Source organism: Erpetoichthys calabaricus (assembly GCF_900747795.2).
Source record: "Erpetoichthys calabaricus chromosome 1 unlocalized genomic scaffold, fErpCal1.3 SUPER_1_unloc_3, whole genome shotgun sequence".
Classification (NCBI taxonomy): Eukaryota; Metazoa; Chordata; class Cladistia; order Polypteriformes; family Polypteridae; genus Erpetoichthys; species Erpetoichthys calabaricus.
In genome coordinates, this window is record NW_026261594.1 from 378443 (window position 1) to 404339 (window position 25897).

Consider the following 25897-nt stretch of genomic DNA (forward strand, 5'->3'; position numbering starts at 1 on the left):
AGAACTCACTTGTACTTTTCTTATTGTTATTATTTATGAATATTATCAATAATACATTATCTAAAGAGTAACTGAACTCCTGCTTATCTTTTACTACACCTAATTGCCTGAGGTTATAAATGTAGAAGGAAAGGTGGGGAGAAGTTATATGGTACAATACCTTATAAACTGTGGTAAGTCTGTAAGATCTAGCTACACGTTAATAATAGAAAAGGGGAAAGTAGAGCAAAATATTAATCTACCAAGACAATACAGATTCATTTCCATATATCTAATTCACTGTGAGATATCCAAAATGCATGGCACATTGGTGCAGTGGTAGCACTGCTTCCTCACAGTAAGGAGATCTGGGTTCGCTTCCCGGGTCCTTCCTGCGAGGAGTTTGCATGTTCTCCTCGTGTCAGAGTGGGTTTCCTCCCACAGTTCAAAGACAAGTAGGTTAGGTGCATTTCCGATCCTAAATTGTTCCTAGTGTGTGCTTGGTGTGTGGGTGTGTGTGTGTGTCCTGATGTGGACTGGCGCCCTGCCCGGGGTTTGTTCCTGCCTTGTGTCCTCTGCTGGCTGGGATTGGTTCCAATAGACCCCCGTGACCCTGTGTTAGGATATAGTGGGTTGGATGATGACTGACTGACTGACTGATATCTAAAATGCACTTCCAGATATCTCTAAATGTTCATTTGGCCCACCTTATGGGAAGTTATTTTAAGATATCTTGAAATTTACTTTTATTTGAAAGACCTAAAATACATTTTTAAAGATCTCAAATTCATTTCATGATATCTTTAAATGGGTCTCTACTTCACTTGAGATATCTTAAAATGTATTTCAAGATACTGTATCTCAAAAACAACTTGAGATAGCCTTAAAAAGACATTAACTTGTTTCAAAGTATCGGAACAGCATTTTCACCCATCTACAATACAAATTAAGACATGTGAAATACATTCCTAGATATCTTATAATAGACTGGATGTCACTTTGAAAGAATAGGCAATTTTACAGAAAGTGATTTTGAGATATCTTGACATTGTCTCATCACATTACAATTACAATATCCTTTTCTTCATGACTTACTGGACAGGAAATGTCATGAAAGTGCAGTCACATGGTGTCACTTTCTCCAGAGTCACCCCTAATGTGGTAGAGTAGAAGTGAACAGCAGCTTTCTGAATGTCCGGTTGTCTTTTTTATCTGCCATTTGACTGGTCCAGCTGGTATATCAGGTGTGTTGAGCAACTTTATATTTTCTTCTTGTTGTGGGTTACTAGTTGTCACTTGTCACATAGCCATGTGGACAGAATTGTCCCCAAGCTTGTCTCAGATGTTCCTCTTTTCCCCTCTCCTCCTTTTCTCCAGGCTGTGCTCGGCCTTTTTCTAGTCCTCCCAGTTCTTTGTCTTGGCCCAGTCGCCTGAGGTCAGGCTTTTACCCGAGTTTGATCTTGTTGTACTTAGCAATTGTTGTGCTAATGTCCACTTATCCATTTTAAAGACATTGAAATATGTTGACTTTAAACCGTGCTGTGACTTCTCTGTGGCCTCTCTGATCCACGTGCTCTTAATTGGCTTGTGATGGCCTTGGTGGCCTACAGCTGTCACACGCCCTTGAAACTGAGACATCAATAGTCAAGTCTGAGGATGAGCCGAACAATAAGGACACAAATGAGCAAAAGGAGATGGTAAGTGCTTAACAGCTTGACAATACAACAAAATGAAGTGTTCAAAACCTAAATAAAGTGAAGTGCTTCTTCAATAGATAAGTTAATAAATAAATAAATTAATATTCCCCAATAAAATGAGTGTTCATTGGTGGAGATTAAAATCACAATAAACAGTCAATAAATAATCCATTGATATAAAAGAGGCAGGTTTTGCCCTTGGCCCTTGAGTTCTGTGTGCTCACTCCTCTCACTTCTCTCAGGTCCACTTCACAACCACTTGTCTCCACTCCACCGCTTTAGCTCAGCAACGATTCTACATTTACTTTATTTCTCATTTAACCTCCATCTCCATCTTTTCATTTTTCTTTCCTGTTCAGTTTTGTTCTTGTCTATCCTGCTCAGCTCATTTTAAATTCACTGGGGTGCAGGTGTCTAATTCCACACCCCAGAACACTAATGAGGACACTGGCTGATCCACACGTGTCTGCAGGTGTAAAGTGCGCTCCACCAATTCACCACCAACACTCCAGGGCTGCTCTGCTCCCCACACTACCACATCCACCTACGCCCCTCTGAGTCCACCATTTTAATTTAAAAACCTGCACACAACCACTGACCCCTGACATGTGTCACCACACAGCTTTGTATTTAGTAATAAAGAGAATCACGCAGTGACCAGCGTGACCAGTGGGGCACAGGACTAGTGTGACAGGTGACCTTAGTGACGATCAAATTATTCACATCTCCAGTCGACCGTTTGATGGTCTGCTGGCATTGAGGAAGACCCTGACTGAGTGAAATGACAAAAGAAGGATTTGTGAGGCAGAGGGTGTGGACCTGTGATGACATCAGTGAAGACCATGTGTGTATAAAAATATCAGAAAGGCGCTATATACTGGATTATTGAGAAAGTCATGTGACAGCCTACACTGATCATGTGGTGAGATTCTTGTTTTAATGTCCCACAAGAGACACAAGTGTGAGTTACAAACACAAGAGGGCGCCACTTCTCACACTGGAGTATCTCACTGACACCCCCACTGAGGTCACCTTCCCAGAATCCTCTCAGTGTCTCTGGACGTCTACTGCACATGATGTGCGTGTTCACCTGTCGGTCACTAAGCCCACTGACAGATATATGTCGATGTTCTGTGTAGACCTGGGGGTCATGTCTTGTAGAATGATGTCGGCCTGTTCAGTCCACTTGGCTATAATGGCGGTCACTTCCTGTGTCTCCCACCTTACTGTCCACACTGCCTTCAGTCCTAATTCCTCTCCTCCCTGTCACCTTCTCTTTCTCTGTATGGCTGGCTGGTCATTTCTACTGCTGCTGTCCACCTCTCCTCCTGTTCCTCTGTCTGTCCTCCTCTCTCTCCTTCGCCTTATCCTCTGCCTTGTCCTCCTCTTTTATTCGTTCTTTCCATCCATCTGTTCATCTCCTTCTCTTCTCTCTCCTTATCTTTGTTATTCTGTTCTCTTTCTCCTTATCTGTCACTCCAGTTCAGCTCTAGCTCTCCACTCCTCTTTGTCTTATGTCACTTTAGTCGTCTCTTCTCCTCACACTGACTGTATTTCTCCTCCTTATTCTATTTTAGTGATTTTTAACAAACTTTAGTGAGGACATCAGAGGAGTGTAAGGGGGAAAGTGACAATGGAGGACAGGAACAAGTACGAGATTAAACTAAAGAATGGACAGCGTGAGCTTGTGGGACAAGAAATAAAACAACAGTCTGGACAGAGAGGATGAGGAGAGTGACCAGTGTGGTGGAGGGGCTCAGGGTCACAATGCTGTCTTTATGAATTGAATTATTAAAGGAAATCTGCAGTTGTGTCACCTCATGTCCATCTGTCTGTCCATAAGGGACACTGCAGTCTGTCCTGATTAAACAAAGCGTTTGTGTTGTGTGAGTGGAAAAGTCAGAGCCATAATGTGACAAGAAATAAAATCAATGAGACACACACACACACACACACACTCACACACACTTGTTGTTCACTTACGTCAGTTTCTCTAATTTGCAGTTTTCACTCCTCAGCCCCTCACACAGCTGATCCACTCCTGAATCCTCCATGTTGTTGTTTTCGCTCAGGTTCAGTTCAGTCAGTCGTGAATATGGAGAAGAAAGAGCTGAGGAGAGCGCTGAGCAACATCTGGAGGTGAGACCACAACGAGACAGGCTGTGGAGAAGAAGAGAGAGAAGTGAGGACATGAGGAGAGACAGACAGACAGACAGACAGAAGGACAAACATCACAAAGGTTCAATGGCCACTTGTATTCTGAGTTTTCACTGAAGTGCAGTGTGAACACGAGACCACTGCCATTCTTCTAAAGTAAGGTGCTATATACCTGATAGGGTCTCCTGCCTTCACGCTGGACTGACTGGTGCCAAGTCATTCACTGACATGTGGACATCAACACTGAATAAGAACGTCACAGACATGAGACTGACGGCGTCCTGCACTCGTGTGACGGACTTGTCACAGGTGACCACGGGGCGATGATGACAAACTGGAATTCTTGTCTGTCATTTACTACTCAGGACTGGCAGCTCTAGTGGTGACCAGCAGCAGGGACATTATACTCAAACTATATAATGCACTAATGAGACCACATCTGGAGTATTGTGTGCAGTTCTCGTCACCCTGATATGAGAAAGACATAGCAGCACTGAAGGACATGTCCTACTGTGACAGACTCAGAGAATTAAACCTGTTTAGTCTGAGCAGAGGAGACTGTGTTTTGACCTCATCCAGGTATTTAAAATCCCCAAAGGCATTGATTAAGGAGATCCTGCAGAATTCTTTCAGCTTAAGGATGAATCTCATACTCGAGGACATCAATGGAAATTAAGGTGAAGTGCGTTTAGGACTTAAGTCAGGAAGAACTTCAGTATGCAAAGAGTTGCGGGACTCTGAAACAAACTACTAAGACATGGAGTTGAAGCAGAAACCTTGACGACCTTTAAGAAGAATCTGGATGAGACATTGGGACAGCTTAGTTATTAACTAAACAAACAGGCTTGATGGACTGAATGGTCTCTTCTCATTTGTCAGATGTCTTATGTTCTTATATCATTTTGCTTCATCTCTTTTATGACCCCTTGTAGAGCACCAAGACTCATGTGAGGCTCCTGTTTGTAGACTTCTCTTCAGCCTTTAACACCATTAAGCCTCACCTTCTTGCAAGAAGACATATTAAAGAATTTAATTTTGACTTCAGTTTGGTAGGATGGCTGATTGACTTAAGAGACAAGAACTGAAGAGTGAAAGTCAATGGCTGCCTGTCTGACATGTTGTCCTCATCCACAGGTCCTATCATGTCTGTTCTTTCTCCTCTTTTGTACTCCTCTACACTAATGGTGGTCTCAGTCAATTTGAGGACAGGTTCATCTCAATATGTGCTGATGACTCACTGATTGTTAGCCTACTGAGTGTGAATGAAACCAGTCCTGGTCCAGTGAGAGATGACTTTGTGAACTTGTGTGATGAGCCTTTTCTACTAATAATCAAACTTAGAAGCAGCACCAGTCACCAACAAGAAATAATCACCAAAGAGCAGGCAGTGGAGATCATTGACAGTTGTAAATATCTGAGGACAATCAAAGACTCAGTGACCTTTAAGGGAAGCACAGAAGCCATCAGCAAAAATGGACAGCAGCAGCTCTACTGTTGTGGATCACAGGGGTGTGTACAGCCGTCCTGACAACAACACAGACATGCCGGGCACAAACTGCCACACAGCACACCTTTATTAATAGGTGGGGAAGCACTTTCTTTTCTCCATACGAAGAACACAATGTCCGCAAAACAAAAACACAGTTTCTTTCTTTCTTTCTCTATCCACTTCCCCCACCCCGACTCTGGCTCTTCAAATTAGAGTCATGCAGGTCCAATAATTTTGATCATTTTTATATTCAAAATCGCTGAATTGGAACATTTTCTGTTCAAATACAGGGGAGAAACGCAAGGTGCACCTGCGATGAGATGACACGAGCCTCACCTCGGACTGTGCTCTCCCTCACGCACGGGGTTGATGTATGCAGTTGGCATGTGCCTGTTGCTGTCTCTCTGTATGTCACCAATATAATGTGTGAAGACACGTTTATTATACACCCTGACTTTCCACAGTCTGGCTAATATGTTTAATGAATGTGTGTGACATATTTAGTCTTGCTGATCGGACATAAAACCAAGGTGAAAAGGCACAAGATATGGCAGACAGTACCGTGCCACACCGAAGGAGGTACCTGTGAGCCTGACAGGTGCTTGATGCTGCTGTTCTTCTACGCAGAGGCGCCAATAAGTTAGCAATATCAGAAAGTCAAGTGCACAGCAGCAGGCTGTTTATTTTTATTCTTTGTTCCGACTGACTGCCAAAATGGAAGATTAAGACTTTTAAAACTAAAGGAAAATAGGGAGGACTTTAACAAGAAAGTTGCGGAAGGAAGGATAGGCTTCATGTCAAATAAAGGAAAGACCATAAAAAAAATCAATTTTATAACAAATGGGATCAGACTAAGAAAAAAATCCAATATTTAAAAACTACATTTTGACCTTAAACAAAATATTGTTTTGCTTTTCTTGTTATCCTTTTGTTGAACAGTCTGTATTAAAATAGATTAAAGCATCAGAATTAAAAACTTTTAAAAACAACTAAATATTTCAATTAAGGTCAAAATTGACATCCACTTTCTTTTTGTACACCACTCTATACTTTCATTTGCATTGAATAAGTATGAATTGTGGAATTGCAACGGTAAATTTAGAACACATGGAGGGTACGGAGCAAATGCGATCTCTCTGCTCTTTCTCGCCTCTATAAATGTAACGTTCTTTCTTAGCCAAATATGTACCTTACATATGTGTGTGTAAAGAATGTTGATGAGATATGAAACACAACCAGTAGTCAATGTGCATGCTGCCAGTTGAATAGTGAATAAGCTACTCTTTGGGGTTCATATATTTGAAACTCTGAAGGAGTCACCAGCCATGAACCTCACCGCATGTCACTGCCCTTCAGTACTGGCAGCAGAAATCGTCAATGGACAGTCTGCTGGCGCCAGTGGCCGAGGACCTTGTCTGTGTACCTGCATTACAGGCGCTCATCAAGTGAATATTTTCACTATGTGGCTATCTGTGCAGTGGACATTGTTGCAGCATGAACAAATCTTTCGAAATGCGTGCTTGTTTAAAGGTTAAAAGCAAAGTGCTGCACAGACCGGTTTCTTGGGTTGAAACATTTGATCTTGCTCACTGTACTCATTAGGCCACTTAATCATTTTGGTCATTGATCGTCAGGCTGTGTTTAACGGCATTATGAACTATGAGTGTATTTTGTTGACTGAAACATAACTTGCATTGAAATATGTGCAGGCCGCCATTTGTGGGCTTGCAACAGAAAAAAAAAAAAAAACTAACATTGTACTAAAATAATGTAAAAAAGCAAGAATTAAATAAGATAAAAGCTAAAATTTTAAATACAGAACTAAATACAGTAAAAATAAAAATTGTTGACTCCACTGAAAACTAAAATAAAAATGAATTTTATAAAATAAAATAAAAAGTAAAAGTACAATTAATATCAGAACTGAAATATCACCGCTCTGATGCACAGACTCTATTTTAGTTCACTTTTAAGAGGGCCAATGCTACGTATTTGCACTGAGCTTCACTCCGTCACACCCGCAGTGCTGAAAGCCATTAGCTGACTCACAAGGCACTACATTCAGTTTTCATATGGTGTGGGTGTACATATATTAAACATAACACATTTTACTAATATAAAAAGTCAACTGGGTCTGGTTCTCCTAACGTAACTGAGTCACTTTACTGCACTCACATTGCAATAAGGACAATCTAGTGAGAATACACACCATTAATGCACAAGTCATATGTGATGCCATGATGAGGCTGACAAACATCATGTCTCCATGGACTCAGTCTACTTGTGATTCATTTATTTTGAGGGAAACTAGCTTTAGTAGACCGTTGTTTTTCATTAGGCCTGTACTGTTTGTTGTATCAGCAATCATCTTATTACATGTGCCAGGTAACATTGGGTACCCACTCAAACCCTGACATCTTACACCTTTCCTGGATCTCCAGAACACAGAGAAGTGCTATAATGCTGCAAGTGATCTCAGTTGCAGAGCACCCAGATGCTGTTGAACGCAGATAGCGTTTTTTTTAGTTTTATAAATGAGATCCCAGGTGATTTGTTAGATTTCAGTCTCTTTAATCTAATTAGTGCATCTACCCCTTTGACTGAGCCTATTCCTTTCTTTTAAATGGTTTTCCATTACTTCACATATGTAGCATTGGCTATTGCACTGTCTGTATATTTTAATTCCAATCTGATTTTTCTGATGAACTTTGGGATGAACTTGTCCTGCATTATATGAAAAATACTCCATTGGTTCTCAACTGTCTCCATATTTAAAGTCTTATTTAGACTTTGTTGCATTGGCTCAATATTTACTCTAATAACATTACCGTAGCAGTTCAATCACCCACAATTCTATTGTGCTGTAGTCATTAAGGCTTTGGACTTTACACTCTGAGATTGTGAGTTCATATCCCACTTATGACCGTGTGACCATGAATATGCCACTGTCAAATAAAAGAAATGTAACCCACTCTGTTTATCTTTCCCATCTCTGTTATTTGCCACATTTCTCTTCTTTCTATTGTATCATACTTAGAGTATGTGCAGCTACATATAAACCTAACTCACTCATTTTATTCTCTTAACATTAAGTGAAGCATATTTTAATGTATTACTTATTTACTTTATCTTTTAAACAGTGGACTTGTTTATTTCTATTTACACTACCAGGTCTCTCTTCATGTGAAGGTCTAAACCAGGCCTGTCCTAAACTCCCTGTCTCCTCAACTAAACTACTCACACGCCTCCCCAGTGCCCCTCCAGTTCAAGTGTAGAGTCCCAATACCCCATAAACCAAAGTCCTTCTGTGTAAAACCAAGATTTCAGCCGTGTGTCAAACCTGCATAGGTCGACTTTCAAAGAAGACCACCTTCTCAGTTCCGCCTCTCAGCTTGGCACCTAATTCTTTAAATTCGGATTGTAGAACTGACAGCCTGACCTTACTTAAGTCAATATTTTCCAGCATGGACAATGACAACTGAATTCACTTCTACTCTGGCCAGGAGCCTATCCATCCTTCCAGACTCTGGAGCACACTTGTGCCTCAGTCCCCTTAATGAGTGAGTCCCCCACTATCACTACTTCTCTCTTTCTGTGGACTGATTTTGAGATGACCCATTTGGTCTCGTCATTCCCACATATCACCTCAGAGTAATCAGAATCTCTGACCATCTCAGGAATGTAAAGAAATCAGTTGGACAATAAAACTCTGAGGTTGATGCCCCCAGAGAGTACCTGACCCACCTGTTTTTACCTCTCTGATATGAAGTCTCCTCCCACCTCACTTTGGAGGTCCATACTGTCTCATTAAAGGACACCTGGGGAAAATGTGCCAATTTCTAATTACAAAGCAGCTCGGTGATTTCCTTCTTGAGTTCTGCTGGCATCTCCTGCAGATACAGGCCTCCTGGGAGCAGACTTCATCAAAGCCAGTTTTCAAGAACTTCAGTATCATAAAGGACTAGCATTGTGTTGGTGTAATGAGTAAAACACGTTTGGGTGGCACTTACAGTGGTGTGAAAAACTATTTGCCCCCTTCCTGATTTCTTATTCTTTTGCATGTTTGTCACACAAAATGTTTCTGATCATCAAACACATTTAACCATTAGTCAAATATAACACAAGTAAACACAAAATGCAGTTTTTAAATGATGGTTTTTATTATTTAGGGAGAAAAAAAATCCAAACCTACATGGCCCTGTGTGAAAAAGTAATTGCCCCCTTGTTAAAAAATAACCTAACTGTGGTGTATCACACCTGAGTTCAATTTCCGTAGCCACCCCCAGGCCTGATTACTGCCACACCTGTTTCAATCAAGAAATCACTTAAATAGGAGCTGCCTGACACAGAGAAGTAGACCAAAAGCACCTCAAAAGCTAGACATCATGCCAAGATCCAAAGAAATTCAAGAACAAATGAGAACAGAAGTAATTGAGATCTATCAGTCTGGTAAAGGTTATAAAGCCATTTCTAAAGCTTTGGGACTCCAGCGAACCACAGTGAGAGCCATTATCCACAAATGGCAAAAACATGGAACAGTGGTGAACCTTCCCAGGAGTGGCCGGCCGACCAAAATTACCCCAAGAGCGCAGAGACGACTCATCCGAGAGGTCACAAAAGACCCCAGGACAACGTCTAAAGAACTGCAGGCCTCACTTGCCTCAATTAAGGTCAGTGTTCACGACTCCACCATAAGAAAGAGACTGGGCAAAAACGGCCTGCATGGCAGATTTCCAAGACGCAAACCACTGTTAAGCAAAAAGAACATTAGGGCTCGTCTCAATTTTGCTAAGAAACATCTCAATGATTGCCAAGACTTTTGGGAAAATACCTTGTGGACTGATGAGACAAAAGTTGAACTTTTTGGATGTCCCGTTACATCTGGCGTAAAAGGAACACAGCATTTCAGAAAAAGAACATCATACCAACAGTAAAATATGGTGGTGGTAGTGTGATGGTCTGGGGTTGTTTTGCTGCTTCAGGACCTGGAAGGCTTGCTGTGATAGATGGAACCATGAATTCTACTGTCTACCAAAAAATCCTGAAGGAGAATGTCCGGCCATCTGTTCGTCAACTCAAGCTGAAGCGATCTTGGGTGCTGCAACAGGACAATGACCCAAAACACACCAGCAAATCCACCTCTGAATGGCTGAAGAAAAACAAACTGAAGACTTTGGAGTGGCCTAGTCAAAGTCCTGACCTGAATCCAATTGAGATGCTATGGCATGACCTTAAAAAGGTGGTTCATGCTAGAAAACCCTCAAATAAAGCTGAATTACAACAATTTTGCAAAGATGAGTGGGCCAAAATTTCTCCAGAGCGCTGTGAAAGACTCATTGCAAGTTATCGCAAACGCTTGATTGCAGTTATTGCTGCTAAGGGTGGCCCAACCAGTTATTAGGTTCAGGGGGCAATACTTTTTCACACAGGGCCATGTAGGTTTGGATTTTTTTTTCTCCCTAAATAATAAAAACCACCATTTACAAACTGCATTTTGTGTTTACTTGTGTTATATTTGACTAATGGTTAAATGTGTTTGATGATCAGAAACATTTTGTGTGACAAACATGCAAAAGAATAAGAAATCAGGAAGGGGGCAAATAGTTTTTCACACCACTGTAAGTACTTTTAACAAAGTAAACTGGCCCTCTCTAAGCCTCTGTATTTGCTGTTTAGGATGCTCTCTCTATTACACGCTTTCTTCCTGCTGCTACTTCCATGCTGTAAATAAGGTGATTATAGTTAACAACAACTAAAATCAAAACTGAAACTATTATTAAAAAAACTTCATAAACTGAAATAAAATAATTAACAAAACCAAAACAATAAACTAAAACTATTAACGTAGCTGGAAAAACTAAATGAAATAAAATAATTATTTTATTAAAAATATTTTTAGTTTTCATTTTTGAATGAAAATTCTTGCCTTTAGTCTTTAACCATTGTAACTTTTTTTAAATGTTTTATTGAATTTAATAAAATCAAACAACATTTCATAGAAGCAAGTCAAATATTACAAAACTAGGCTCAAGTCAAGTCAACCCCCACCCAAGAGAAAGAGAGCCAGGCCAACAGAGTGAAACTTTAATAGTAGAAAAAAATAAGTATGTTAATAAATAGAATAAAAAGGGGAAGAGAATCTGCTTCCTCAATTTAAATGCTTATTCTAAAATGTTATTAAATAGATCCTTCCAGGTTTGAAAAAAGTTTTACACACATCCACTAAGTGAATTTTTTTCCAATTTTAAATAATATATAACATCAGTTACCCACTGACTTAAAAGAGGTGAGTTCAGATACTTCCAGTTGAGCAAGATAAGTCTACATGCCAATAGTGTAGTAAAGGCAATCACAGTTTGTGTGTCCATCTCCACTTTAAGCCCCTCTGTCAGCCCACCACACACAGCTGTTAGTGGGTTAGGAGGGATTGTGACACCAAGGCTGTCTGAAAGGCATTTAAAGATTTTGGTCCAAAATGATGTTAATTTGGCGCAGGCCCAAAACATGTGACCCAGTGATGCTGGAACTTGATTGCAACATTCGCAGAGATCCTTTTCCCAATGTACTCTGGGATCTTTGAAAGGGAGGGACTTTAAAATGTTTTAATATGTTACAGGAAACGCTGTCTGAGTCCTCAAGACTGATCAATATTTTTTCCGGATTAGAACTTGGTAGGTGGGAGGTGAGGTAAGTTGGGCAGATTTTATTTAACAAAGTTTCTAATTTGAAGGTAGTGAAAGAAATGTGTTGCTCGAAGGTTAAATTTGGAGTGTAATTGTTCACAGGATGTTGTCTATGTACAGGTCTCTAAGTGGTTTAATCCCAAATGTTTTCCAGACATTAAAAGCTCTGTATGTTTGAGAGGGTGGAAAAAGGTGGTTCTCATGCAAAGGTGAAGTGCTGCAGGATTTAATTTCTATTGCAGACCAAGCCTGTGCATGTTCATCTATTTCTGTCCATTTCCAGGTTTTTATAGGTTGTATATTTGCTGCCCAGTAATTAAACTGAAAGTTAGGTAGAGCCATGCCACCTTCTGCCTTAGGTCGTTGTAGGGTCACCCTTTAGATATGTGGATGTTTTGAATTCCAAATAAATTAGGTTATGAGTGAATCTAATTTCTTAAAAAATGATTTGTTGGTGTATATTGAAATGTTTTGAAATAGAAGCTTAGGAAGGATATTCATCTTGACAATGATAATTCTTCCACCTAAAGTAATATGAATGGTGGACCATCTATACAGGTTTTGTTTAAGTTTTTTAAAAGCAGACAGCAAAATTTTGTTGATAAAGAGCTTTATGTTTACTTGTGATGTTTACCCCTAGGTATTTAAACTGATCTGCAATGATAAAAGGGAAGGTGTCCAATATAATATTGTGTGCTGGAGAGTGCACTGGAAAGAGCACACTTTTAGTCAAATTAATTTTGAGACCAGAAATCTTTTGAAATTCTTTTAGTGCTGTTAGGACTACAGGCACAGTATTTTGTGGGTCTGATATATACAGTACCATATCATTTGCATATAGAGATATTTTCTGTTCAAGTCCTTCTCTGATAATCCCCTTTATCTTATAAGCATTTTAACAGTGAACTGCCAGTGGCTGTATGGCGATTGCAAAAAGCAGTGGTGACAAGGGGCATCCTTGTCTGATACCATGTTCTAGTTTGAAGTAGTCTGAAATAATGTTGTTAATACAAACTGAAGCTTCTGGTTTGGTATACAGTAGTTTAATCCATACACAATTGTTCGGGCCAAACCCAAATTTTTCCAATGTCGTGAAAAGGTAGTTCCATTCAACCATATCAAAAGCTTTTTCTGCATCCAACGATAATATCTCTGGAGTGTATGGGTATGAATATATTACATTAAACAAGCGACGAAGATTGAAAGCCAAGTGTCTGGCATTTAATAAATCCAGTTTGGTCTTGTGATATTATCGAAGGAAGAACTTTCTCAATCCTACTGGCAAGGACTTTGGAGAGTATTTTAATATAACATTGTAATAAGTGGTAATTAACTCTTTTAGGGCTAATTATTTTTTCTTCTTTTTGCCCCAGGGCTGAATATTTATCCAAAAAACTAAAGTTTTCTAAAAAGCTCACAAAGCAATGATTTCACGCATAAATCAACATAAAATACTTATTTATGACAAAAGTCACTCTGTTTTATGTTCCAGGAGCCCCTACAATAGGCATATTCACATATTTATTGCATACGTGTTTGTCTCATCACTCATAAGCTGAAAGGCACTTTCTGGTAAAAGAAAACGGCTTGAAGTAGTTGAGGGGCTGCTAATCCATAGTGTCCACCACCAGGCCGCGTTGTTTAGTGAAGTCCAGTTGCCAGCTTGTCTCTCACAGATCAATGTGTGTGTAGTCATCAAGGGACAAACATTTTTGTTGGCGCGTCAGCTGCTTGAGCATGTCCAGCACTACAATCAGCTGGCAACCAGTCAGCTGATGCAGGCACCTGACTTTCGTTTTCAATCTCCAGATCACTGATATTAAAATTGGAGTTTGGTAAGTCAGAGATCGATTCAGCAATAATACACAAAAAATAAATAATAATATGCAAATAGCATTTTTTTCTTGTTCACTCTCTCACCCGATGTCAATGCCATTCTAGATGTTGCTTACTCTATGCTAGTCATGCACATGCAGGGTTTCAACGTCAAGATAGATAGATAGATAGATAGATAGATAGATAGATAGATAGATAGATAGATAGATAGATAGATAGATAGATAGATAGATAGATAGATAGATAGATAGATAGATAGATAGATAGATAGATAGATAGATAGATAGATAGATAGATACTTTATTAATCCCAATGGGAAATTCACATTCTCCAGCAGCAGCAGCATACTGATATAATAAATAATATTAAATTAAAGAATGATAATACAGGTGAAAAAACAGACAATAAATTTGTATAATGTTAAATGTTAACGTTTTCCCCCCCGGGTGGAATTGAAGAGTCGCATAGTTTGGGGGAGGAATGATCTCCTCAGTCTGTCAGTGGAGCAGGACAGTGACAGCAGTCTGTCGCTGAAGCTGCTCTTCTGTCTAGTGATGATACTATTTAGTGGATGCAGTGGATTCTCCATAATTGATAGGAGCCTGCTGAGCGCCCGTCGCTCTGCCACAGATGTTAAACTGTCCAGCTCCATGCCAACAATAGAGCCTGCCTTCCTCACCAGTTTGTCCAGGCGTGAGGCGTCTTTCCTCTTAATGCTGCCTCCCCAGCACACCACCGCGTAGCATCTTATTGCAGATGTCACCTTTGATGATCACGGGGTCTATGAGGGGTCTGGGCCTCCTAAAATCCACCACCAGCTCCTTGGTTTTGCTGGTGTTCAGGTGTAGGTGGTTTGAGTCACACCATTTAACAAAGTCATTGATTAGGTCCCTATACTCCTCCTCCTGCCCATTCCTGATGCAGCCTACGATAGCAGTATCATCAGCGAACTTTTGCACATGGCAGGACTCTGAGTTGTGTTGGAAGTCTGATGTATATAGGCTGAACAGGACCGGAGAAAGTACAGTCCCTTGTGGCGCTCCTGTGTTGCTGACCACAATGTCAGACGTGCAGTTCCCAAGACGCACATACTGAGGTCTGTCTTTAAGATAGTCCACGATCCATGCCACCAGGTATGAATCTACTCCCATCTCTTTCAGCTTGTCCCTAAGGAGCAGAGGTTGGATTGTGTTGAAGGTGCTAGAGAAGTCTAGAAACATAATTTTTACAGCACCACTGCCTCTGTCCAAGTGAGAGAGGGATCGATGTAGCATATAGATGATGGCATCCTCCTCTCCCACCTTCTCCTGATATGCAAACTGCAGAGGGTCAAGGGCGTGTTGAACCTGTGGCCTAAGGTGGTGAAGCAGCAGCCTCTCCATGGTCTTCATCACATGTGATGTCAGAGCAACAGGCCGAAAGTCATTCAGCTCACTAGGACGTGATACTTTTGGGACTGGGGTGATACAAGATGCTTTCCAAAGCCTCGGGACTCTCCCCTGTTCCAGGCTCAGGTTGAAGATGCGCTGTAGAGGACCCCCCAGCTCCGATGCACAGACCTTCAGCAGTCGTGGCGATACTCCATCTGGACCCGCTGCTTTGCTGGCATGAAGTCTACTCAGCTCTCTGCTCACTTGCGCTGTTGTTATGGGTGGGGATGTCTTTCCTATGCTGGTATCAGCAGAAGGATGTGTGGAGGGTGCAATACTCCGAGGTGAGTGTGAGAGTGGGTTAGGGTGGTCAAACCTGTTAAAGAACTTGTTCATTTGGTTTGCTCTCTTCACGTCTCTCTCGATGGTGGTACCCCGCTTCGAGCTGCAGCCAGTGATGATCTTCATCCTATCCCACACTTCCTTCATGCTGTTATTCTGCAACTTCTGCTCCAGCTTTCTCCTGTACTGCTCTTTCGCCGCCCTGAGCTGGACTCGGAGTTCCTTCTGCACGCTCTTGAGCTCATGCTGATCACCGTCTTTAAAAGCCCTTTTCTTCTGGTTCAAAAGGCCCTTGATGTCACTTGTAATCCATGGCTTGTTGTTAGCATAGCAGCGTACAGTTCTTACTGGAACTACAATGTCCATACAGAAGTTGATGTAGTCAGTAGTGCAGTCAACAACTTCCTCAATGTTCTCACTAAGAGATCCCTGCAGGATATCCCAGTCTATAGTTTCAAAGCATTCTCTCAGAGTATTCTCAGCCTCCGGGGTCCACTTCCTGAATGATCGTGTGGTTACAGGTAGGACTCTCACTTTTGGTTTATAGTGAGGCTGAAGCAGAACCAGGTTATGATCTCCTTTCCCAAGCGCAGGCAGCAGGGTGGCGCTGTATGCGTCTTTAACGTTTGCATACAGTAAATCAATAGTCTTATTTCCCCGGGTGTTACAGTCCACATACTGGGAGAATGCAGGTAATGTTTTGTCCAGTGTCACATGGTTAAAGTCTCCAGCGATTAGCACAAGCGCCTCAGGGTGCTGCGTTTGTAACTTAGCAACAGCAGAATGGATGATGTCACTCACTGTCTCCACGTCCGCCTGAGGAGGAATGTAAACGATGACAGCAATGATGTGTCCAAACTCTCTGGGCAAGTAACAGAGATGCAAACTTATTGCTAACAGTTCGATGTCCCTGCAGCAAGTGGAGATTTTGACATTAACATGTCCAGAGTTACACCACCGTGTATTGACACAGAGAGCGAGTCCTCCTCCTTTGTGCTTCCCACAGGTACTTGCATCTCTGTCTGCTCTAACTGTGCTAAACCCGAGTAGTTCCACGTTAGCATCTGGGATGGTGTTAGTTAGCCACGTTTCGCAAAAACACAACAAACTGCATTCTTTGTGGGTTCTGACATTTTTCACCAGCGCAGCCAGTTCGTCGATCTTATTTGAGATTAATAGTCTAATAGTCCTCCGAGCAAAGAGGGTCTACCTATAACGTGACGGTGAGTGTTATCAGCATTTACAGCTTTCTTTTACCCTCTGCCCCTTATATCCATCCTCTGCCCCTTGTGTCGACAAAAATCAACATCCGCCGCAAAAGAGTTAATGCTTGACGAAAAAGTTTGAGGTAGAATTTTATTGTCTCTAGCTTCTCTAAATGTTGCTAATAAAAATGGAGCTAACTTAATTGAGAATTCAGCAGGTAGCCATCAGGGACTGCTGCTTTACTGCTCTCAAGTGAGTTCATAGCATCTAGTAATTCTCATGGTGCTAGAGATTTGTCCAATTCTTCTGCACTGAAAGTATCTAGTTGTGGTATCTGTAATGCATCCAAAAATGCCTTAGGTTGTGTCTTGTCTTCTTTAATCTGAGTACAACATAAGGCCTTATGGTAGTCTCTAAATGTGTGCATTCTATTTTTATGATCAATGATTTTGTCTCCATCTGTGTTAGTAATTGCTGGGATTGCATTGCGAGCTTCCTCCTTGTGGATTTGTTGAGTTAAGATCTTGTTAGCTTTCTCTCCATGTTCACAGTAATGATGTTGTGATTTAAAAGTGAGTTGTTCTGTTTCTTTTGTTGTCAAGAGGTTGAGTTCTGAATGCAAAGACTGTTTAATTAATTTGTATCATGATCATGACTGAGTGAAAGCGAAAAAAAAACGCTAACTTTTACAAGTACTACAAATTTACACCGACTGTTACAGATGCAAATCAAATGTATGTTTTTATTGTACAATATTAACAATAAGAGCAGTATTATATTGATTAGTACACAAAGAAATCTCCAAACCTTCTTTATTATAGAAAAGCCTCTGTCATACAATCTCCTTTCTGGGAACTCCTATCCCTCTCCCCATTCTATTTATATATTTTTGTACAGTGCCACCTACTGTCCAAATGAAATAACATTAATACCACACCATAACATCTCCCCCTATCTTAAATATCTAACTCCCCGTCCAAAACTTGCTGTTAACAAAACGGAAAATAACACAACAAAGAAACACAAACTAATCTGTTTGACTTGCATTACGATCCCGTCTCATAGTCTTTTAACCACACAGGACGGCGGCATTGGTGGCCCTTCAAGGTGGACTTCCCACTTCCTTCAGGGACCAACAAAGCAGGTGGTTTCACTGTTGGAATCGGAGGTGGAAAACTCTCAAGGAACGAATCCCCATGTGACTAAAGCGGAGCAGAAGGAGGCGCACCAGAGAATTGATCCGCGGGTGGCGCGTCATTTGTTGAATCTGCACATTGTGCGCAAGGGGACAACCGCGCTGCATTCCATACTTTACCGTCACCAAGCACGTAGCTGCTTTCTCCAATTTTGTCAAGTACAGGCGTGGGCTTACTGTAATGTGGCAATCCTTTAGACACAAGGGTAGGCATTTTTACTTGCACTGTGTCTCCCTTTGCCAGTAACGGGAGACGAGTTCCTCTTCTGTCATCCTTGTATTTCTTCATCTTATTCTGTTTAGCAGCAACTCGTTGTCTTATGCTTGCATCGTCTAGTCCAACAGATGTTGACAAAGGCAGTATGTTCAGTTTGGTCTGCATCTTGCGCCCATGAAGCAGTTCAAAAGGCGAAATACCCGTTGTCGCATGTGGCGTAGCTCTAAAGATATGAAGGAATTCCATAACGGATGATTTCCAGGGCTTACGCTGTAAATGAAGCGTCTGTACCATTTCCTTGAGCACTCAATTAAATCTTTCAATTGCTCCATTAGCCTGAGGGTGATAATTTGCAGATCTAGTGTGCTGAATGTCCCTCTCCTGTAGGAATGTGGTCAGCATAGAGGATGTGAACTGAGGACCATTATCAGATAACAAGCATTGAGGGTTGCCATGGTGACTGAAAATAGATATTAAAAAAGCAACTACAGCTGAAGCAGTAATTTGGGACGTAAAACCAACTTCAGGCCATTTTGAATAATAGTCAATTAGTGTGAAGGCAAAGCGACAGTCTGCAGGTGCAATTTCGAACGGCCCTATCACATCAATGGCAACTTTCTGCCATGGCCCGTCTGGCCAAGGTACGGGTTGTAACGGCGCGGCACACACTTTTACTGTCTTATCATTTGATTGGCAAGGTTGACAAGACTTGATTGCTGTGGTGACAAGATCATCCATTTTCGGCCACCAGTACAGGTCGCAAAGCCTCTGTTTTGTGCGGACAATTCCTTGATGACCCTCATGTGCTAGGTCCACGATTACCTGCCGCAATTTAACTGGCACAACTAAGCGATCCGATCCTCTGAATACAAAATCATCTTTAACAGACAGTTCGTTCCGTATGCGAAAGTACGGTACAAGCTCATTTGGTACAAGTGAAATATTTGCAGGCCATCCAGAATGAATGCGATCCCGTACGGCACTCAATTCTGGGCATGACGCAGAAGCAGCTTCGAATTCTGCATGGCTTACTGCCTTCATGGCCGAGGACAGAAGGGCAACATACTCCGGCTCTAATTCAGATGGCACATTTGGAGCAGATATAGGGAGACGAGATAGGCAGTCCGCAGTCGAATTCTGCGCTCCCGGTGGTACAACACGTTATAATTAAAGCAAAGGAGACGTACCGACCATTGGGCAATACGCAAACCAATAACCCTCCCCATACCTTTCGTAGTTAGAAGTGTTGTAAGGACCTGGGGCCTCATGTATAACGCCGTGCGTAGAACTCACACTATAACATGGCGTAAGCACAAAAGCGGGAATGTGCGTACGCACAGAAAAATCCAGATGCAGGAATCTGTGCACACGCAAAATTTCACGTTCTTCCACTACATAAATCCCGATTAGCGTGAAAAGTAACGTACGTGCACGCGCCTTCTGTCCCGCCCCAACTCCTCCCAGAATTAGGCCTCTTTGAATATGCAAATCAATATAAATAGCCTTCTGTGAAAAGACAATGGGAAAAGCACGGGGGAAAATATAAGAATTTCAGCGAATACCAAGTGGAGGCAAAGGAAAAACGTACTATTTGTTGGTTTAAACAGTGGTATAATCAACAAAAGAAAGCTGATTGAGTGACAGAGTGTCGGAGAAACTCGAAGGCTCAAGTTCACAAAGTCGCACAGTGCCCGAAATAAAAAAGAAATCACATATCAAAGTCGCCATGAAAAAGCAAGTCGTAGCCCACCGTCTGAGTGTCATATGAAAGCTTATTAGGGTACAGACAAAAAAAAGGCACACAGTGGGGAAAAAAGCACGAAATGTCAACTTTAATCTCGAAATTTCCACTTTAATCACATAGTTTATTTTGCCATTAAAGTAGAACATCATAAACTTCATCTTAAAATCGTTTAATTTACTAGTTTCTCAAATCCCATTGTAACTAAAGTGGCACGTTAAATGCTTTGTTCTGTATTTGATCTTCTATGTGCTCTATGTGTATGAATCACTACCTGCTTTTTAAACGGGATTTCTCTTTCTCCGACAGGACACATAATCCATTACATTCGTGATATTACAGCTCTCTGAATAATTAAAATACTGAGATGTATACGTGATATCTTTTTCATGATGACAGGAATGAAAGCATGTTATTAAACATGGGAACACGGTGGCGCAGTGCGTGTTCATATCTCACGCAAGAGGCTTGCTGCGCCATGTGCGACCTTCAATGAAATAATTTATCACAGCAGTACTGTCTCTTTCAAACATACTAACCTCCAATTCCTGTCCTTACTTTTCTTTCTCCAAAAACTCAATCGCCACACAATAAGCTATGTAATAGACGTGAAGCCATCTGTAAGCTTAGAACTTCAATTCTTCAAAACTTTTAAGGAACATTGAAATATCTTAGTAGTACGTGTTTAATTATTCTATCCGTCTATCTTTCCAGTGTTGCGTCAGCACCAGCAAGAATACAACGCAATGCAGGAACAATTACTAAACTAGCTAGCGCTGCGGCACCGTGTCCTCACATGTTTAATTATTAACAATACAGATTATTTAAATGAAGTTAAAGTTTTATCTGTATAATATAATCAACATGTTTTGCTGCATTTCGTCTTAGAAATGAATACCGTCATCACATGTAAATACGCGCTTTATAAAGTGGCGCAGGTTGTGCAATATTATAACTGTAGTGCAAGTTTACAGTGAGGTAATTGTACTTATAAGTACAAACAGTTCTACAAGGAGCACCTGATGGACTGATTTAGTGCGTTTAGAGTTCTTGGGATGAAACTGTTTCTAAACCGCGAAGTCCGTACAGGGACTAAAGCGTTTGCTGTGGCTCAGGCAGCATCTGCTTCATGCTGTGTACCGATAATTCTCTTTACAATCATCTGCTGCTGTGATTCACACTCAGATACAGTGATATAAATACTCTGAGTGGTGCAGTGAGAGTAATGTGGAAAAAGATGATCTGCTGTGGCAACCCTTAACGGGATCAGCTGAAAGAAGATGCAGTGAGAGTTACAACGCTAAAGCAGTTATGGTATTTGGAATACTATGGCTATTCCCTGGACCATTATATTGCTACAGGTTAATTACAATCAGATGCATTACACTAATAAACAATATGCAGTTAATTTCAGTGTATTTATAAAGCCGCGCCAGGAATGTGGATTTAAGAAAGAAAGGGTGATCACACAGGAACAGTAGCACTGCTTTGACGCTGGGTGCCGCCAGTCTGCAAAACTGGGCGGATAAATTGCGTACGCCAAGGAATGAGTTACCATGGAAATGTGCGTGGCTTTACACCAAGTTTAGGTTTTATACATCGCGATTTGAGCGTGGAAAGGTTCGTACACAACATTTCTGTGCGTACGCACCGTTTATACATGAGGCCCCTGGTGATCTGTTTTCAAAGTGAAACGGTGTCCCCACAAATACGTACGCCACTTTTCAACTGCCCAAACGCACGCTAAGGCCTCCTTTTCCACTGTAGAATACTTCCTCTTGGCCTGAGAAAGTGTACGAGAAGCAAAAGCAATGGTGTGCTCTGTTCCATCTGCATGCATTTGTGTAAATACTGCACCTAGCCCGTAGTCTGAAGCGTCAGTTGCTATAATTGAAGGCAAAGCAGGATCAAAAATTGCCAGAGCAGGACTTGTCAGAATTAATTCCTTGACACTATGGAAGCTACGCTGTGCTTCCTCTGTGAACTCAAAGTTGGATTGCCCATGTAAACAAGCACGTATAGGTTCTACTATCGTGGTGTAATGCGGTATAAACTTTGCATACCATGATGTTAGCCCTAAAAATGAAAGTACAGCTGAAACAGTGTAGAAGAGATGCGTTAAGGAAGGCATCAACATGCTCCGTGTCAGGCGAAATACCCTCCGCAGAAATTACATGCCCCAAAAAACGAAGGGAGGACTGCTTGAAATGACATTTGTCCTTGTTTATTTGTAGCCCTGCCTTCTCCAAGCATGCGAAGGGATTTAAGGTGGTGAGGAATTACGAGTTTTTTCAAAGGCTTTGGTAATTCTAGTGTTAATATCCTGAAACAGCTTCTCATTTGTCTTGTGTATGTCCTTAATTTTATTCCTTATATAATTTATGTCCTTTTTCCTCATATCATTTATATCCTTCTTTATATTATCCTTGAAATCTTTCATGTCTTGAGCAGTAGCCATTGTGGCGATCATTGCCTTCAGCTCGGACAGATTGTTTCGGTCTTCCCCAAATTCCACAGATGAAGCAGTATGCACAATTGCAGCCAATTTTATTTGCTTGCGAGGGGTAGATGACAATATGGAAGGTAAAGCCATTTTTAGTTTTACTGAGCCATCTGGAATTATCTTGGCCTGAATCACTTGCACATCCGCTCTCACTTTTGCTCTTGGTTGGGGATGATGCAGCAGTGCAAACAAGTCCTGGGAAATCTATGCTTTCTACTATCTGTTCCAGGTCAGTCTCTGACAGGCCGTACCTTGAGCTTCAACTTGACGTTTGTTTAGATTTGGATAAAGCTTTAGCTGTCTTTTCTGTTTCTTTTGGAGGCTTTTTTCTGCCACTCATGCTTATATATGCTTGTATATACTGTAATTGAACACCCTGGGTTGAGTAAATATAGGATATCTCGGAATTATAAAAATAAAAATCAAAAAATAACACAGCTGCTAACGGAGTTTCACCTCGGACGTCCATCTCCAGTAACTTTTAACAGTAAAACAGAAAATAATCCACCATGACTTACCCACATGTATTCAACCAGTGAATGGCAGCTGGTGACGGAGGGCCGGTGTTCACACAGCATTTGCGGTGACAGAGCAAGCTGAATGTAAAGCATGTAAAGCATGTGAAATAGAAAGCGATATACTCTGGTGCCTTTCTTTGCACTTCTTATAAATCAATATGTAATTCAAATGCTTGAAATTGGAATGTGCTGGTCAACAAAATCTTTATCGTTTGGATAGAAGAATCACGAGTGTGTAACATTTCAGTTTATTTCTCAGGTGTCTGCTTTTTGTTGACAATAATTCACCTGCCACTTCGCACAGTAGAAATCCTTTTTGAAAATAAAACAGTACTGATCGAGAGACTGACTAGGTCATCGTACAAGATAAGCATATTTTTACTGACCAATCACTTTTTCTTTAAAAAAGTCGTTTAACAATGAAGCCATACAAACCTTATAAAATTCCTGAGTTGGCAATATCTCTACTGAACTACAAGTAGGCAGGAGAAGAGAGTCTGCCAAATGGTGAAAAACTAAACTAACTAATGTGTTTTTATATTTATTCTATATTTATTAATTTATATATATTTTTATTTTATATTCACAGCTCAAAATACCTGATATTATGGAAATAATCCAGTAGCAGAATTACTTTTCAAAATATTTTTACCCCTTTTTCAAGTTTTTTTCTCTCTCTCTTAAAATAGATAGTAGAAATATCATATTCTTTTTGTTCTTAACATCAGCCAAATCAGACATATTGCATACTAAGGATTTTCCTGCCTTGCATCCAAACCTTTTGGAGTAGGTTCCAGTTTTCCAGCAATTCTGCTCTGGATAAACAGGTTAAGATAATGTACATATTGTTCCTAATCTTAGATGCTATCTCATTTTCTGTCTGACCATAAACCTATTACCTACTCTTGTTCTGCTCTTTAATGGTTTACTGTTCTTATGCATGGGCTATTCAAGTGTCACTACCTTCACATTACATTGCTTGTTTTCCTTTGTTTCTCTCAGTAGAGTAGAGCCAGGTGGGGTCTGCAAATTGATTCAAGCCTAAGAGTCATGTTCTTACTAAGCCCCCGTGATTTTCATGATCACACCTGTCAGAACACAGTAGAATCTGTTTTCTAATTATTGACATCTTTTCAGGCCTGCAGGTGGCAGAATTCTGTCTATAAATTGAATGTGTATGTGACAGAATGAGAGATCAATATGGCTGGTAGACAATAACAAAGCCCAGTATAGGAGATTTTTGAATGCAATATTGAAGGCTTTTATTATAAGCACATTGTCTTGGAGCAGGCTATACCCTAAATCTCAAACGTTAAAATTCACCTAAATTTCATCACAAGTTCTTCCATTCTGGGCAATTAAAGGAAATGATGAAAAGTGTCAACAGTCAGTGCACATTTGTTCAGCACAAATAGTTATTTTTAAAATTACAAAATTGTATAAAATTGTTCATATTCAGTATCTGGTTTTGATCATGCTTGTTATTTTATCAGACATATAAAAATAAAATAGAAATACCTTTGTGAAATAAAAAATAAATTAAAACTAAAAATATATGATGAGAACTAAAACTAAATTGAATTTCCAAATAAGGTCAGAAAAATATAGAAATAAAAACTAATATAAAAAGGCAAAACTCTAATAACCTTGGCTGTAAGCTGCCTGCTGAATGTGTTTTTATCTTTATCTATGCTATATGTACTTAAGCACTCTCCATTTTTATGTGCATTTTGTTCTCTAAGTGCTACTATGAGCAGATTGCTGAGCTGCACTACACCTTCTAACATCTCCATCACTTTAACCATCACGGCTACTTGACCTGCCACACCACAACGTCATCTGCTGCTGAGATGCACACACAGCACTCACTCAAAATGTGCCTTTGCTACTGGGCAGATGATAAAAAGAGTAAAAACCTCTTCTAAACTCTTGTAGAGGAGAATAAAAAGCCATTAAAAAGTGGTGCCCGGCTCCATAGTGACTCCAAAAACAAAATGTAAGGAGAAGTGCTTTGCATTGGTCAGGTTTCATACAGAAGCAAAACACATAACTCATCTCTCAGCACAATCCATAGACAAGACTAATGTCAGTACCTGCTCTGTACATTAGCCAAGGATCACCAGCTTGAGTCAGGTATGGAGCGAACCTGTCAGTAGATGAGATGCTAAGTTAAAGTAATGTCTCACCTGGCATGGGGCTTATGGACTGTCTTGAACAGTCTCCTGTCACAATCTCCTGATACAAAGGAGCACCTCAATAATACACCTGTCGAAGATTTAACAATTTAATTTACTCATGTTACAGACTGGTCAGCCATTCAAGGTTGGTTTTTGCTTTGTGCCTCATGATCTCAGGGCAGGTTCCACATTTTTGATATCTTTAACTAGGATTAATGGGTAGGTAGAAGAAGAAAATTTTAAATGTGTTTAGTGACATCACTTCTGCTGGAAGATCTTAGGAGTGGATTAAGTGACATACTGTGGTGTTTAATGACAGTAGAATTAAACTCTTGAAGATTTGTTACTCACCTGACACGTCTATAGATGTGGATTGTTAGAGCCAGTATTTTGATGTAGTCTTCAGTGATATAGTTATATGACAGGTCAAGTTTCTCCAGATGTTCACAGCAGCAGCTGGCTGATTCTGACAAAAGAGAAATCACTTGAAATTCATTTCCCAGGGTGTACTAATGAAAGGTTAAATTAGATAAACTACTGCATTGTTGCCTGTTTATTTTTATAAGACACATTTCAAGCAACAATTTAAGTTCCCTAATTTGACACTTACATTCTTCTTTCTTTCTGCAGATTTTTTTTTATACTGGCAAAACAATTCTGCTGTCCTTAGCACTGTTGTCTCAGAGAAACAGAGTCATGTCCTTTGCTGTAATCCTGGCCCATATTTTTAATTTGTGTTTTCTACCTCTCAGATTAAAAAGTGGTGATCGGTGAAATTTGTCAAAGC

General features: G+C 40.5%; 1 protein-coding gene across 15 annotated transcripts in view; it reads right to left on the bottom strand.

Moving 5' to 3' along the window:
* The window catches only part of LOC114642397 (stonustoxin subunit alpha-like), a 157658-nt gene that overhangs the window by 58651 nt on the left and 73110 nt on the right, over nt 1-25897 (bottom strand). For all 15 annotated transcript variants that reach the window (XM_051921884.1, XM_051921883.1, XM_051921878.1 and 12 more), the window contains exons 4-5: nt 25462-25576; nt 3660-3836 (exon numbers count right to left, since the gene is read on the bottom strand). In XM_051921884.1, coding sequence (XP_051777844.1) covers nt 3660-3836; nt 25462-25576 — 292 coding nt within the window. The remainder of the gene's footprint in view (nt 1-3659; nt 3837-25461; nt 25577-25897) is intronic.